We start from the raw sequence: 12,369 nt of genomic DNA, 5'->3' as shown, positions 1-12,369 counted from the left end.
GAGTATTTATTGAATTACATTCTATGGAGAAAAAAACAAGGCTAAACAATTTGCCCAGCTAGGAAAAAGTAGATCTGAGATTCGAAACCACTAGACCTTATTGCTTCACTGAAAATGTTGCATCGATCTATTTAATTCATCTAGCAAATATTTATTAAACACTTTTATATGCAAGGCATTTTGCCAGGGGCATATGGGATATATGATGAATTACACATTTGTGGAGATAATGGAAAGAGATGTACTTTGGTTTCATACAGACTTTTGGATCCCAGTTCCTTGGAAAATTACTCTTCTAACTGCAGTTTTTAAGTCAATACAATGAAACGGCTGTTAAAACAAAATACCTCTTAGTGACCAGCACACAAGGGGCCCTTCATAAATTTACCCTCTCCCCAACTCCACTGTTTTCTAGAGACCACGTGATCATTTAGTCTTCATGAATGGGGAAGGTTGTAAATGATTTGAATCATAAGATGGTTTCTTGATTTGGACTGGTTGACATGGGAGAGACAGCAAATGTAGTGAAGTGTGAGGGCTGTAGATCCTGTCCATTGGAGTTTACAGGAAGGGAGAAAACTAGCAGCTGTAAAGATCACCTTGCCTGCCCACTTGCAAAATCTCCTTCAGTTATAGTGTCGGTTCCTACAAACATAATCTTCCGACAAAAGCCTGAAATCAAGGCATCTTCTCTAACTAGATCTCTAAGGAGCAAGTTTTCCCGTATATTGGACTTAATTGATTCCTTTAACAAACACTTCTCACTTTTTCAAATATTTAGGATTGCAGTTAAAATCTAATTGCTAGAATCTGAGAATGTAGGAATCAAAAGACACTGTCCCAGTTTTCAAGGAGATACAAAATGTAAACAATTTACGTTTAGAGGTGACAAGAGGTATCTATAGCCGCCCAATGGAAGAAAACGATTTTCCCTTGGGGCAGTTCAACTCTAAAGTCATAGGAAAATAGGCATATTTTACAGGCTATAAAATTATACGCCATTCTGAAACATTTAAAAGAAAGAAATGGACATTTTTTTTCACAATGTCAATTGTAATGCTCATTTTGCGACGCTTTAGGGCAAAGCTCGCAGAAAAACAAGAGGACGCGTGATTAAGTCTTACTGAGTTACCATTCTCTGAAGCCAGTCCCCATTTTTTCCTCAAAGTAAAAGCGTGTGGAAATTACACTCCTGGATTTTAAAGGAACATACCACTGGGGATACCAAGGAGAGGAACCCGAATGTCGCAGTTCTCCAAGTGCGGTCTGCCCCTCCCACGTGGTAGGTTTTTGGCAACTTGACCCTCCTTCTTCCTGATGCTGGGGAAGATTCTAACGCCCTCTGGAGCCGTCCCTAGTGACGTCACGAGCGCGATTCCAGTCTGTGGCCAATGACAGGGCCGGATTCCGGGGGAAGCCCGGGGCGGCGGCGGCGGCCTGTGCGCGTGCGCGAGGTCTCCGCGTGGCTATATAAACATGGCTGGCGTGGCCGTGCGGCGGGGCCACGCTGAGTGTGTGTAGGGGGCTTTGGGGCGCTCGGGTTTGTAGTTTTGAAACTTCTGGCGGGGGAACTAGGGCGCAGAGTTTTGCTGGGTGGTGGGAGCCGAAGTGACGCCCTTCCGGAAACCCCGCAGCCGGGCTCCGCGGCTGAGCCGGCGCACGTGTGAGCGCCGCTAAGGAAGCGGCGAGCGGCCGAGCCGGTGTCGCTGCAGCCGGGGCCGCACGGACCAGAAGGAGGTCCGGGACGCGCGGGTCTCAGTGTGCAGCCGGCGCCCGTCCCTGACTTCTGTGTCGCGGCCCCTGCGCCTCTCCCTAGCGATGCTGTGGAGCCGGAACTGCTCTGGAGTCGGCTGCCGCTTGTCAAGCCTCCCCTCGCCTCTGCTCCCGGAACGGCAGCGTCGCAGCTGCCGCTGATCCACCTGGGGATGCCCGCGGGCCTCACGGAACCGGCCGGCGCCGCCCCCCCCGCCGGTGTGAGCGCCTCCGGGACCGTGACGATGGCCCCCGCTGGGACTGTGCCTGTCCGTGTGGAGAGCACCCCGGTGGCCTTGGGCGCCGTGACTAAGGCTCCTGTCAGTGTCTGCGTGGAGTCCACGGTGTCCCAGCCCCTGCGGTCCCCCGTGGGGACCCTGGTGACCAAAGTGGCTCCTGTCAGTGCTCTTCCTAAACTCAGCAGCGGCCCCCCGCTGCCTGCTCCTCAGATAGTCGCTGTGAAAGCCCCCAACACCACAACAATCCAGTTGCCTGCTAATTTGCAGCTTCCTCCAGGTATGTCGATCACCTTTTCCAGCTTACCCATCGGTCCAGCCAGCGGCGACACGGGAAACGTCGCAGCTCCGGATTGTGCCTTCTTGCTGGTAGCTCTAAAAAACTCAGCTAAGAGAACCTGTCGTAATCGACTTTGCAGGGCAGTGATTTGGCTTTACAATTAATATAGCCTCTTTGAATCGTTACTGCATAGTTCTTTCCATATTTAAGGAAAGAATTTCTACACCAAAGTGACACAGTAAACGCTGGAGCGGTATATTTAGAGGGCCTTTGAGGCACTGGCTCCTAGGAGGGAGAAAGTAGAATATAGCTAAAGTTTTTATTTTTATGTGGAGAAGAGACCAATTTATATATCCACACGTTTAGATAACTATATATTTTTTAAAAAGTTTATTTAATAAGTTCTTGTGTGTTAAGGCCGAAAGAGAATTTTAAATATAAGCAAGCTAAAATAAGTTCACTGCTTTTCTAGTACCAGAAATGAATAATGCTGCTTCCTGCACCATCTTTAGATGTGTGATGATTGTAATTTTCAGTAGAAGAATACCTCTTATAGGGAGCAGTGCCTGAGTTGACAGATCAGAGGCATGGGATTGTTATATTTGCAGCAGCGTGTGATGCTACAGTTAATAAGTCTGTGACTACTTTTTATCCGAGGGTTTACATGTTTGGGCTGTGTTTCATGATTTATGCAAAGATTTTGCTTTTTGATCATTCAGCATATTGTAAATTTGAATGTTCTACCTTCTTTCTTTCCTCAACTGAAAGTCTTGGAATTTCATTGGGGAAAAAAGCACATATCACATTCTTTGGAGTGAATTCTACTCTTAATTATATCGTCTTCTATTTATTTTGCTTAGCAGTAATTGGAACTCAGACCTGCAAAAGTGGTAAAGAAGTGAAGCACTGGATTCAAGATTTTAGTATCCCCTGGCAAAATGACAGAGGCTGTTTTGTAGCTAATGTTCTGTTTAATCATGAACATTGTGGAAAGATAATGTTCTCTACTTCTGCTGAAGTTCTCTTTCAGTTTTGTATGGTACAGGAGATACATAAACTTAGCGCTGTGCTGTGTATGCCACTGGATACATTTTCTGCCAGTTCTAAATTGTCATCCTGCATATCCTTACAAAGTAGTTATGAATGTTTTTGAATGAAATCACCTCCTAATTTGTTAAAAACTAAATTCCTGTCTAGTCAGTGAAGATTGTTTAGAAACAATCAAAAAAGTATTAAAATACAGAAACTATCAAGAGTAAAAACTTGGTAAGTGGGAACTCATCACAAATCGAAGGCATACTGTGCCTTTATATTATTTATATTCTTTTGTGGGTCATAAGGTAGAGAATAAGGAAATAAGGAAAGGTCTCTAAGGTTAAATAACTTGCCCAATGCCAGACACCTCACAGGTGTCAGGGAATTTGAATCCAGGTCTGTTTACTCCTTACCCAATACCGTGCTTACCACTTATTGTGTGTGTAGGATTTGCCTCAGTGAGCATCAGGGCTAAACGGTGACATAGAATTTTAGAGCCTATACAAAGAAACCAAAACTGAAACTTACCAGAGCTATACAGCTGCAAACCAGGACCACAGGGTAGGTGTGCACCACACTAAAACATTTTAGGTTATTGACTGTGGAGAAACTTACAGGAGAGGAGATAAATTGCCTTTAGGAATTGTTAGTTACAGAGGAGGTGGGGAGGTCCTTTGAAGAACGGCTTTTGGGAATATTTCAACTGATAGGTGGCAGAAGACCATACTAACCTTTGTGCTCTCATTGGTGCACAATAAGATAACCAGTAGTTGAGGAATAAAATGGAAACACTGATTAAAGTAACTTTAAAAAAAATTGTAAGTCTTGTACCATTTCTTTTATATCCTGAGGATTAGTAATTGATTACGCAGGGATGTTTAAATCACATAGAAGTCACCTTTTCTTTTGCCAAGATAATAATTATTGGATTTCTGTTTACTTCAGAATTTCCTCAATGAAAAGAAGTGGTTTTTAAAAGTATAAATATGCACCACAGGTTTTTCTAGGGAGCAGGGGCTGGAAATAAAAAGGGGCAGAATTGTGAGGAAGTGAAAGAAGCTATAGCAAAGCTCTGAAAATTACTCTGTTGAATGTTTTTGGTAATCTCTTTGATCTTCTCGGTCTTCTCTTTTATGAACGTGTGGGATTTGGGGCCAGACTGCACTTCTTTCTGTTTTTGGTATTCTTTGTCTCTTCTATCACTTGTTTGAGAATAATGATCAAGGATTTGGTTGCTTCTGCTATGTCAAAAACTGGTAACTTCTGCTTGATGGTCATACTGTACAGAAGTCTGTGAAAGTTAATTGTAAAATGGTTCAGGTCTTTCTTCATCAACTCTTTCATGCTCAGGCATGGCATAGGATTTGGACCTTTTCTCAAATTTCTGAACCAGTTCCTGGATAAGCTAGCGGTTCTTGTTTCCACCCCGGCTTTATCAAAAGGGCATTGCATGAGGGTAGGGACTCTGTCACTGACTTTATTACCCAGAACCTAGTAAGTTCCTTGCTCAGAGAGGGCACCAGAGTATTTGAATGCACACATTAGTATATGTGGAGAGAGAAGAGGAAAATAGGGCTGTAGCCCCTAAGGGATTCCAAGGACCATTACACATACCAGTGCATTTTATTTTTAATTTCTTTGCTCATTCTGCTTACAAAAGCAGCATGTGCTCATGTAAAAGAAAAAAAGCATTACTGAAATGTAATATACCCCCTTCACCAGAGTATTGCTATTAACAGTGTTATCCTTTTCATGTTAGTAACTATAAATCTTCTTCATTTTTTATTTTTTATTTTTTTTAAAGATTTTATTTATTTATTTGACAGAGAGAGAGAGAATGAGCACAAGCAGGGGGAGTGGCAGGCAGAGGCAGAGAGAGAAGCAGGCTCCCCACAGAGAAGGGGGAGCCCGATGCGGGGCTCGATCCAGGGACTCCAGGATCATGACCTGAGCCGAAGGCAGTCGCTTAACCAACTGAGCCACCCAGGCGCCCATTCCTCATTTTTTAAATTGCTAACTAATCCACTGTATCAATGTACCATCATGTTTTGACCACTTTGCTATTCGTAGATATTGATATTGTTTGCACTACTTTCTTTTATTACAAATGATGCTATAATAAACATCTTTGTGTATTTTTGTGCCGTTTTATAAATGTGTTTTTTATAGGATAAATTGCTAGAAGTGGAACTGTTGTTTCAAAAGGTAATCTTTTCATAGGATTACCAAATTTTATCCGCAAAAGATCATTAAAATGCATAATCAACAATGTTAATACTTAATTTTAAAAAGCTAGCTATGGGGGTGCCTGGGTGGCTCAGTCAGTTAAGTGTCTGCCTTTAGCTGGGGTCATGATCCCAGGGTCCTCTCTGCTCAGTGGGGAGCCTGCTTCTCCCTGTCCCTCTGCCTGCTGCTCCCCCTGCTTGTGCTCTCTCTCTGTCAAATAAATAAATACTATCTTAAAAAAAAATTAAAAATAAAATAAAAATCTACCTATGAAATCTAATAAGTAATTTTCCAGACTTGACTTTCATTAACAGTAAGAGTAGATGAGTCCTATAATTGAGTGGAGAGAGATAGACTTCAAATGTAGAGAAATGTGGGTGGATGATAATGTTATATAGATTTGTTACTTACTGAATAACTATGCCTAAGAGGGCTCTTGTTAGTTTGTGAAGTAAAGTAAGTATATAATATAGAGTAGCTGGGAAGGTTTATTAGTTCAGGGCAAGTTTAGTTCAGAGTAAGGACTAGGTGTGCTAATCAGATTTATAGATAACAAGGGGCTTGGTGGGTTAGCCTCTTGTGGAAAGCAGTGAAGTGTAGCAATAAAGGGCAGAACATTGGCCTTGGAATCAACAGACCTGGATTTGAATCCCAGCTCTACCACTTAATAAGTCTGTGATTTGGGGCAAGTTTATTAACCTCATCCTCAGGGTCAGTTTTCTTATGTCTAAAATGGGATCATACCTTCTTCATAGAAGTATCATATGGGTTAACTAAGAATATAGGTCTACATGTCACAGAACTCTAAAGAACAACATTTGTGTGGAATACAGAGTTGCGTAACAGGCATGCCCTAAATATTTAAGGTACCTGTATAGCATTGGGCTATAGGTACTCTGGTTGCTATTTATCTAATGTATATTGGCATCCACCAAATTCACTATATTTTTTAAAAGATTTTATTATAATTTCAAAGGATGGATTTTGAAATAACCTCAATGTCTGTGTGCCCCCACTTTTTTATGTCTGTTATTCAAAATTTGGAAAGTACAGAAAAATCACCCCAAATGTTTTGAGTATATCTTTTAGTTTCCTTTTTTATATAAACTTTATGGAGTTACAGTTCTTTACATGTATATTTATTTTAAAAAGGAAACCATTTACAGTAAGTTTTGAAAAATTTGACAAAGATATAGCCACCACTCCAAGATATGGAGAACATTTCACTCCCCCCAAAGTTTAGTTTCTTTGGGGAAGAAAATTTGTGGGTGCTTCCTTTATTTTCTTTTTTTCTTTTTTACATGATTGGGATTCTATTATTTAATTTCTATATCCTTCTTTTCCACTTATTATTATATAGTGACAATTTTGTATGTTCTAACCTCAAAAGTTTAATTTTAATGGGTGCATAACCCATTATTTAATCTTTATTCATTTAGGTTGCTTATGCCTTTTTGTTTAAAAAGATTACTTATAAATAAAAGTAAACAGAATGTTTTTATATTTAGATTGTGATGTGTGTCTTATTTTCTTGGGACAGATAACAAATTCCAAGAATTTTGGAATTTCTGGATCAAGGAAATAAAAGTATTTTAAAGTTCTGTATTTTTTAACCTACTCACACATTTCAGTGCTAACTGTATACTAGGTTTTATGCTCATTACCATGGATGCGGTGGTAAATAGACACAGTATGTCTCCTGGAAATTAAAGAGATTTTGAGAATTTCCTTGGGTTATTCTGGGCTTAATTTTTCTACAACAATATTATTTGTGTAAACTAAGACATGTGTAAAAACAAATATGGCAAGTTAAAAAGGTAAAACCACCTGAAAACATATGATCCTACTTTTAAAAGATGAAATTTAGGGGCGCCTGGGTGGCTCAGCCATTAAGCGTCTGCCTTCGGCTCAGGTCATGATCCCGGGGTCCTGGGATCGAGCCCCGCATCCGGCTCCCTGCTCGGCGGGAAGCCTGCTTCTCCCTCTCCCCTCCCTCTGCTTGTGTTCCCTCTCTCGCTGTGTCTCTCTCTGTCAAATAAATAAAATCTTAAAAAAAAAAAAAACAGAACTTCTATTAACTTTATTAAATTTCATCTTTAAAAAAAAAACAAAAAAACCCTAGATTTATTTCAGTAGAGACTAGAAGGTCACCAGTCAGGCAATTATGTATAGATACTAAGTTATAATAGGTGAATTCTGAAGTTTTTCTGGCTCTTAGATTTGTGTGGTCTGCTATCCTTTCAGGGTCAGTATTTACCAGTGCTAGGAAGTTGGGCAATCACAGCCACCATCCAGATCAACTTGTAGCCAAGACAAAATAGGAAAGTCATCTTAGGACATAGCAGTTCACTGGTCAGATGAGTAGAGTAGTATGTTAAATTATGTACCAGATAGAGAATGAGCACAGGACCACTTTACACTTTAACAATATTTTTAGAGGAAAGGTGCTCTGTAACCTAATGTATGTTTACTTTCTTTCAACATGTCTGTAGGATAAGTAGGCAAACTGGTTATCCTTTTATGATTGGAAAATGAGTCAAATTTATCAGGATTTGATTCAAAGAGACTTGGTAGCTGGTTTTCAGAAAAGAGACTACTGTTCAGTTTCCTTTATACGTTTATAAGTCCTTTTCACTAGGTTGTTGCTCATTAGAACTGGGCCTTTGGGATAGATAAACACTTCAGTTAGAAGAGCATTGACTTTAGATGAGCTCTTGTTATTTTATTCTCAGTATTGTCTTCAACTATTCTAGTATTACTTCCTACTGAAGTTTTGAGTATTTAGTTGAAGAAAAGTTTGGATTGTGAACCTTTTGGTATTAATAACAGTTATTACTATTGATAACTTTAAAATTCAAAAGCCTGGGGCGCCTGGGTGGCTCAGTCGTTAAGGGTCTGCCTTCGGATCAGGTCATGATCCCAGGGTCCTGGGATCGAGCCCCGCATCGGGCTCCCTGCTCCGCGGGAGGCCTGCTTCTCCCTCTTCCACTCCCCCTGCTTGTGTTCCCTCTCTCCCTATCTCTCTGTCAAATAAATAAATAAAATCTTTAAAAAATAAAAAATAAAAAAAAATAAAATAAAATTCAAAAGCCTGCTTGAAAGTATTACCTCATTTAATCCTGTTAATGATCTTGGAAAGTAGGTATTAAGTCTCTCAATCCACAAATATAGGGTGTCTTTCCATTTATTTAGATCTTTAATTTCTTTCAAAAGCATTTTGTAGTTTCCAGAGTATTGGTGTTGTACTTATTTTGTTTAATTTATCAGTATATTATTATTTTTGGTGCTATTGCCAGTGGCATTGTTTTCTTTGTTCCATTTAGTCATTCATTGCAAATGTATAAAAATACAGCTGATTTTTATACATTGATTCTGTATCCTGCCACCAAACTGAACTTACTAGTTTTAATAGTTTTTTTTTTGTGGATTTGTTAGGATTTCTACATAGAAGATCGTATTACCTGTGAATAGATGGTTTTACTGCTTTCTTTGGATGCCTTTTATTTCATTTCCTTGCTTAATTATCCTGGTTAGAACTCAGTACAGTGTTGAATAGAAGTAGTGATTGCAGGCATTCTTGTCTCATTCCTCATCACAGGGATCTTTGTCTTATTCCTCATCTTAAGGGGAAAGCATTTAGTCTTTCACCATTAAATGTGATGTTAGGTGTGAGTTTTTTGTAGATCTCTTTTACCAGGTTGAGGAAGTTTGCTTTTATTCCTATTTTGAGTGTTTTCATCATGAAAAAAGGGGTGTTAGATTTTGTCATGCTTTTTCTGCTTCTGTTGAGATGATCCTGGGGTTTTTGTCCTGTATTGATATGCTTTTTTACAGTAATGTTTGTATGTTAGACCAGCCTTTCACACTGAGATAAATATTACTTGATGGAGTATAACACTTTTTTTGTGCTGCTGTATTCACTTTGCTAGTACTTTGTTGGGACTTTCTGCATCTATATTTATAAGGCGTATTGGTCTCTAGTTTTTTTGTGATGTCTTTATGTGGTTTTTGTATCAGGGTAACACTGACCTTACAGAATGGGTTGATACATGTTTCCTTCTATTTTTTGGAAGAGTTTGTGAATGATTAGTATTAATTTTTCCTTGGATATTTGGTAGAATTCACCAGTGAAGCCATGTGGACCTGGGCTTATCTTGTGGATACTTTTATTTGACTAGTAATTAAATTCATTTGTTAGAGCCCTCTTCAGGTTGCCTCTTTTTTCTCTTCTTTTACTTTCCTTTCTTTTCTTTTCTTTCCAAAATTTTATTTATTTGAGAGAGAGAGAGAGAGAGCACAAGTGGCAGGGAGAGGCAGAGGGAGACGGAGAAGCAGGCTCCCTGCTCAGCAGGGAGCCCGATGTAGGGCTCCATCCCAGAACTCTGGGATAATGACCTGAGCCGAGGCAGATGCTTAACCAGCTGAGCCACCCAGGCGCCCCTAGGTTCTTGAGCCTATTTTCTTGAGTCATTTACAGTAGTTTTTTGTTTTTAAGAATTTGTCCATTTCATGTAAGTCATCTAATTTATTGGTTTACAATTATTCATAGTATTATTCCCTTATTATCCTTCTTTCTATAAAGTAGTAGTTATGTCCCTTCTTTCATTCCTGGTTTTAGTAGTTTGAGCCTTCTCTTATTTTTTCTTAGTCAGTCTGGTAAAGGTTTTTAAATTTTGTTGGTCTTTTCCCAGAACCCATTTTTGTTTTTCTTTTTCTCAGTTGTTTTTATACTCTCTATTTACCTCTGCTCTAATCTTTATTAATTTCTTTCATCTGCTTGCTTTAGTTTTTATTTTGCTTTTTTCCCCCAGTATCTTAAGACAGAAGTTTAAGTTATTGATTTGAATCTTCCTTTTTTTTTTAAGTAGGCTCCACACCCAGTGGAGCTTATACTCACGACCTTGAGATCAAGACCTGAGCTAAGATCAAGAGTAAGACTGACTGAGCCACCCAGTTGCCCCTTGAATCTTCCTTTTTAAGAGAGAGAGGGAGGAATGGGGGTGGGGGGAGGGGCAGAGGGAGAGGGAGAGAGAGGATCTTAAGCAGGCTCCACACCCAGCACAGAGCCCAACACAGGGCTCGATGGATCTTGTGACCCTGAGATCATGACCTGAGCCAAAATCAAGAGTTGGGATGCTTAACTTACTGAGCCACCCAGGCACCTCCTTTTTAAATACTGCCATTTGTGACTATAAATGTCCCTCTAAGCACTGCTTTATCTGCATGCCATAAATTTTGGTTTATTATGTCTTCATTTTCACTCATTTCAAGGTATTTTCCAATTTCCCTTGTGATTTCTTCATTGACAAATGACTACTTAGGAGTAATTAATTTCTAAATATTTCTGAGTTCCCCTAATTTCTTTTTGTTGTTGATTTCAAATTTCATTCCAGTGTAGTTAGAGACTATACATTGTATGAGTTCAGTCTTTTAAAATTTACTGGGGCTTGTTCTATGTCCTAGCATGTGGTCTATACTGAGAATGTTCCATGTGCACTTAAGGAGAATGCTGTTATTGGGTAGAATATTCTATAGGTGTGTTTTAGATTTGTTTGGTTTATAGTATTGTTGAAGTATTTGATTTCCTTGTTGATCTTCTATATAGTTGTCTATCCTTTGTTGAAAATGGGGTATTTAAGTCTTTCAACTATTATCGTTGCATTTCTGTTTTTCCCTTCCTTTATGTCAGCTTTTGCTTCACGTATTTTGGGCTGTTTGTTGTTGCAAAAACGTTTATAATTGTCAATATTCCTGATCCACTGGGTGTTTTATCAATTATAATATGCCACCTCTTTATCTCTAGTAACACTTTTAGACTATTTTGTCTGATATAAGTATGGCCACTCGCGCTTTCTTATGGTTGCTGTTGTATGATATGCCATTTACTTTCAACTTTGTTTTATATTTGAGTCTGAAGTGTGTCTCCTGTAGACAGCATATAGTTGGACCTTATCTTTTTTTGGTCTGGTTTGACACTTTGCCTTTTGATTGGATTATTTAATCTGTTAACATGGAATGTTATTTCTATAGTTAGGTTTAGGTCTGCCATTTATTTTTGTTTCTATATATCCTCTCATTTTTGTTCCTGTATTCCTTTTTTCCTGCTTTCTTTTGCATTAAGTGAATATTTTCTAGTGTGACACTTTGTTTTCTTTATAATTTTTCAATATATATATTTAGTGGTTCTAGAGGTTACAAAATATATCTAGTATATGTTGTATATATATCTAATAAATTCTAGTAAGAATTTATTTCACATTTATAATAACTTAGTTGGGTGAGATATAGAAACGTTTCTATTTAGCTCATTTTCCTCCCCCTTTTTTATTTTGTACTATTATTGCTCTACATATTACATCTAGATATGTTAGAAACCCAACAAATACCTTGTTATAATTATTACCTTATGTAACTTTTTGTTTTTTAAAGAAACTGACAGAAGAAAGGAGCACAGGACATATTTGTAGCATTTGTTTTATTACTCTCTTAGTTACCGTTTCTGGTTTTCTTCATTTGTTTTCAACCAAAGTCATTTCCTTAGTGTGATACAACTTTAGTCCCATCCACTTCTTTTCTTTTTTTTTTTAAAGATTTATTTGACACAGAGAGAGAGACAGCTAGAAAGGGAACACAAGCAGGGGGAGTGGGAGAGGGAGAAGCAGGCTCCTGGCTGAGCAGGGAGCCCGATGCGGGGCTCGATCCCAGGACCCTGGGATCATGACCTGGGCAGAAGGCAGACGCTTAACAGCTGAGCCACCGAGGCGCCCCCCATCCACTTCCTTTCTGCTGTTATTCACAAATATATTACATTTTTATGTTATGGGTCCAAAAACATAATTA

The 12,369-nt window shown here is 39.1% G+C and overlaps 1 protein-coding gene and 1 long non-coding RNA gene across 3 annotated transcripts in view; one reads left to right on the top strand and one right to left on the bottom strand.

Moving 5' to 3' along the window:
• Window positions 1-1,317, bottom strand: part of LOC118004528 — a 39,960-nt gene extending 38,643 nt beyond the window's left edge. Inside the window, exon 1 of the long non-coding RNA XR_004677610.1 lies at window positions 1,214-1,317. This is a non-coding gene — a long non-coding RNA (uncharacterized LOC118004528). The remainder of the gene's footprint in view (window positions 1-1,213) is intronic.
• Window positions 1,318-1,925: 608 nt separating this feature from the next.
• Window positions 1,926-12,369, top strand: part of TAF4B (TATA-box binding protein associated factor 4b) — a 126,961-nt gene continuing 116,517 nt past the window's right edge. For both annotated transcript variants that reach the window (XM_034996188.1, XM_034996189.1), the window contains exon 1: window positions 1,926-2,268. In XM_034996188.1, the coding sequence (XP_034852079.1) occupies window positions 1,926-2,268 (343 nt within the window). The remainder of the gene's footprint in view (window positions 2,269-12,369) is intronic.

This window comes from Mirounga leonina, unplaced genomic scaffold (assembly GCF_011800145.1).
Source record: "Mirounga leonina isolate KUSES-001 unplaced genomic scaffold, KU_Mleo_1.0 Mir_93, whole genome shotgun sequence".
Taxonomy (NCBI): Eukaryota; Metazoa; Chordata; class Mammalia; order Carnivora; family Phocidae; genus Mirounga; species Mirounga leonina.
This window is presented reverse-complemented; position numbering and strand designations above follow the sequence as displayed.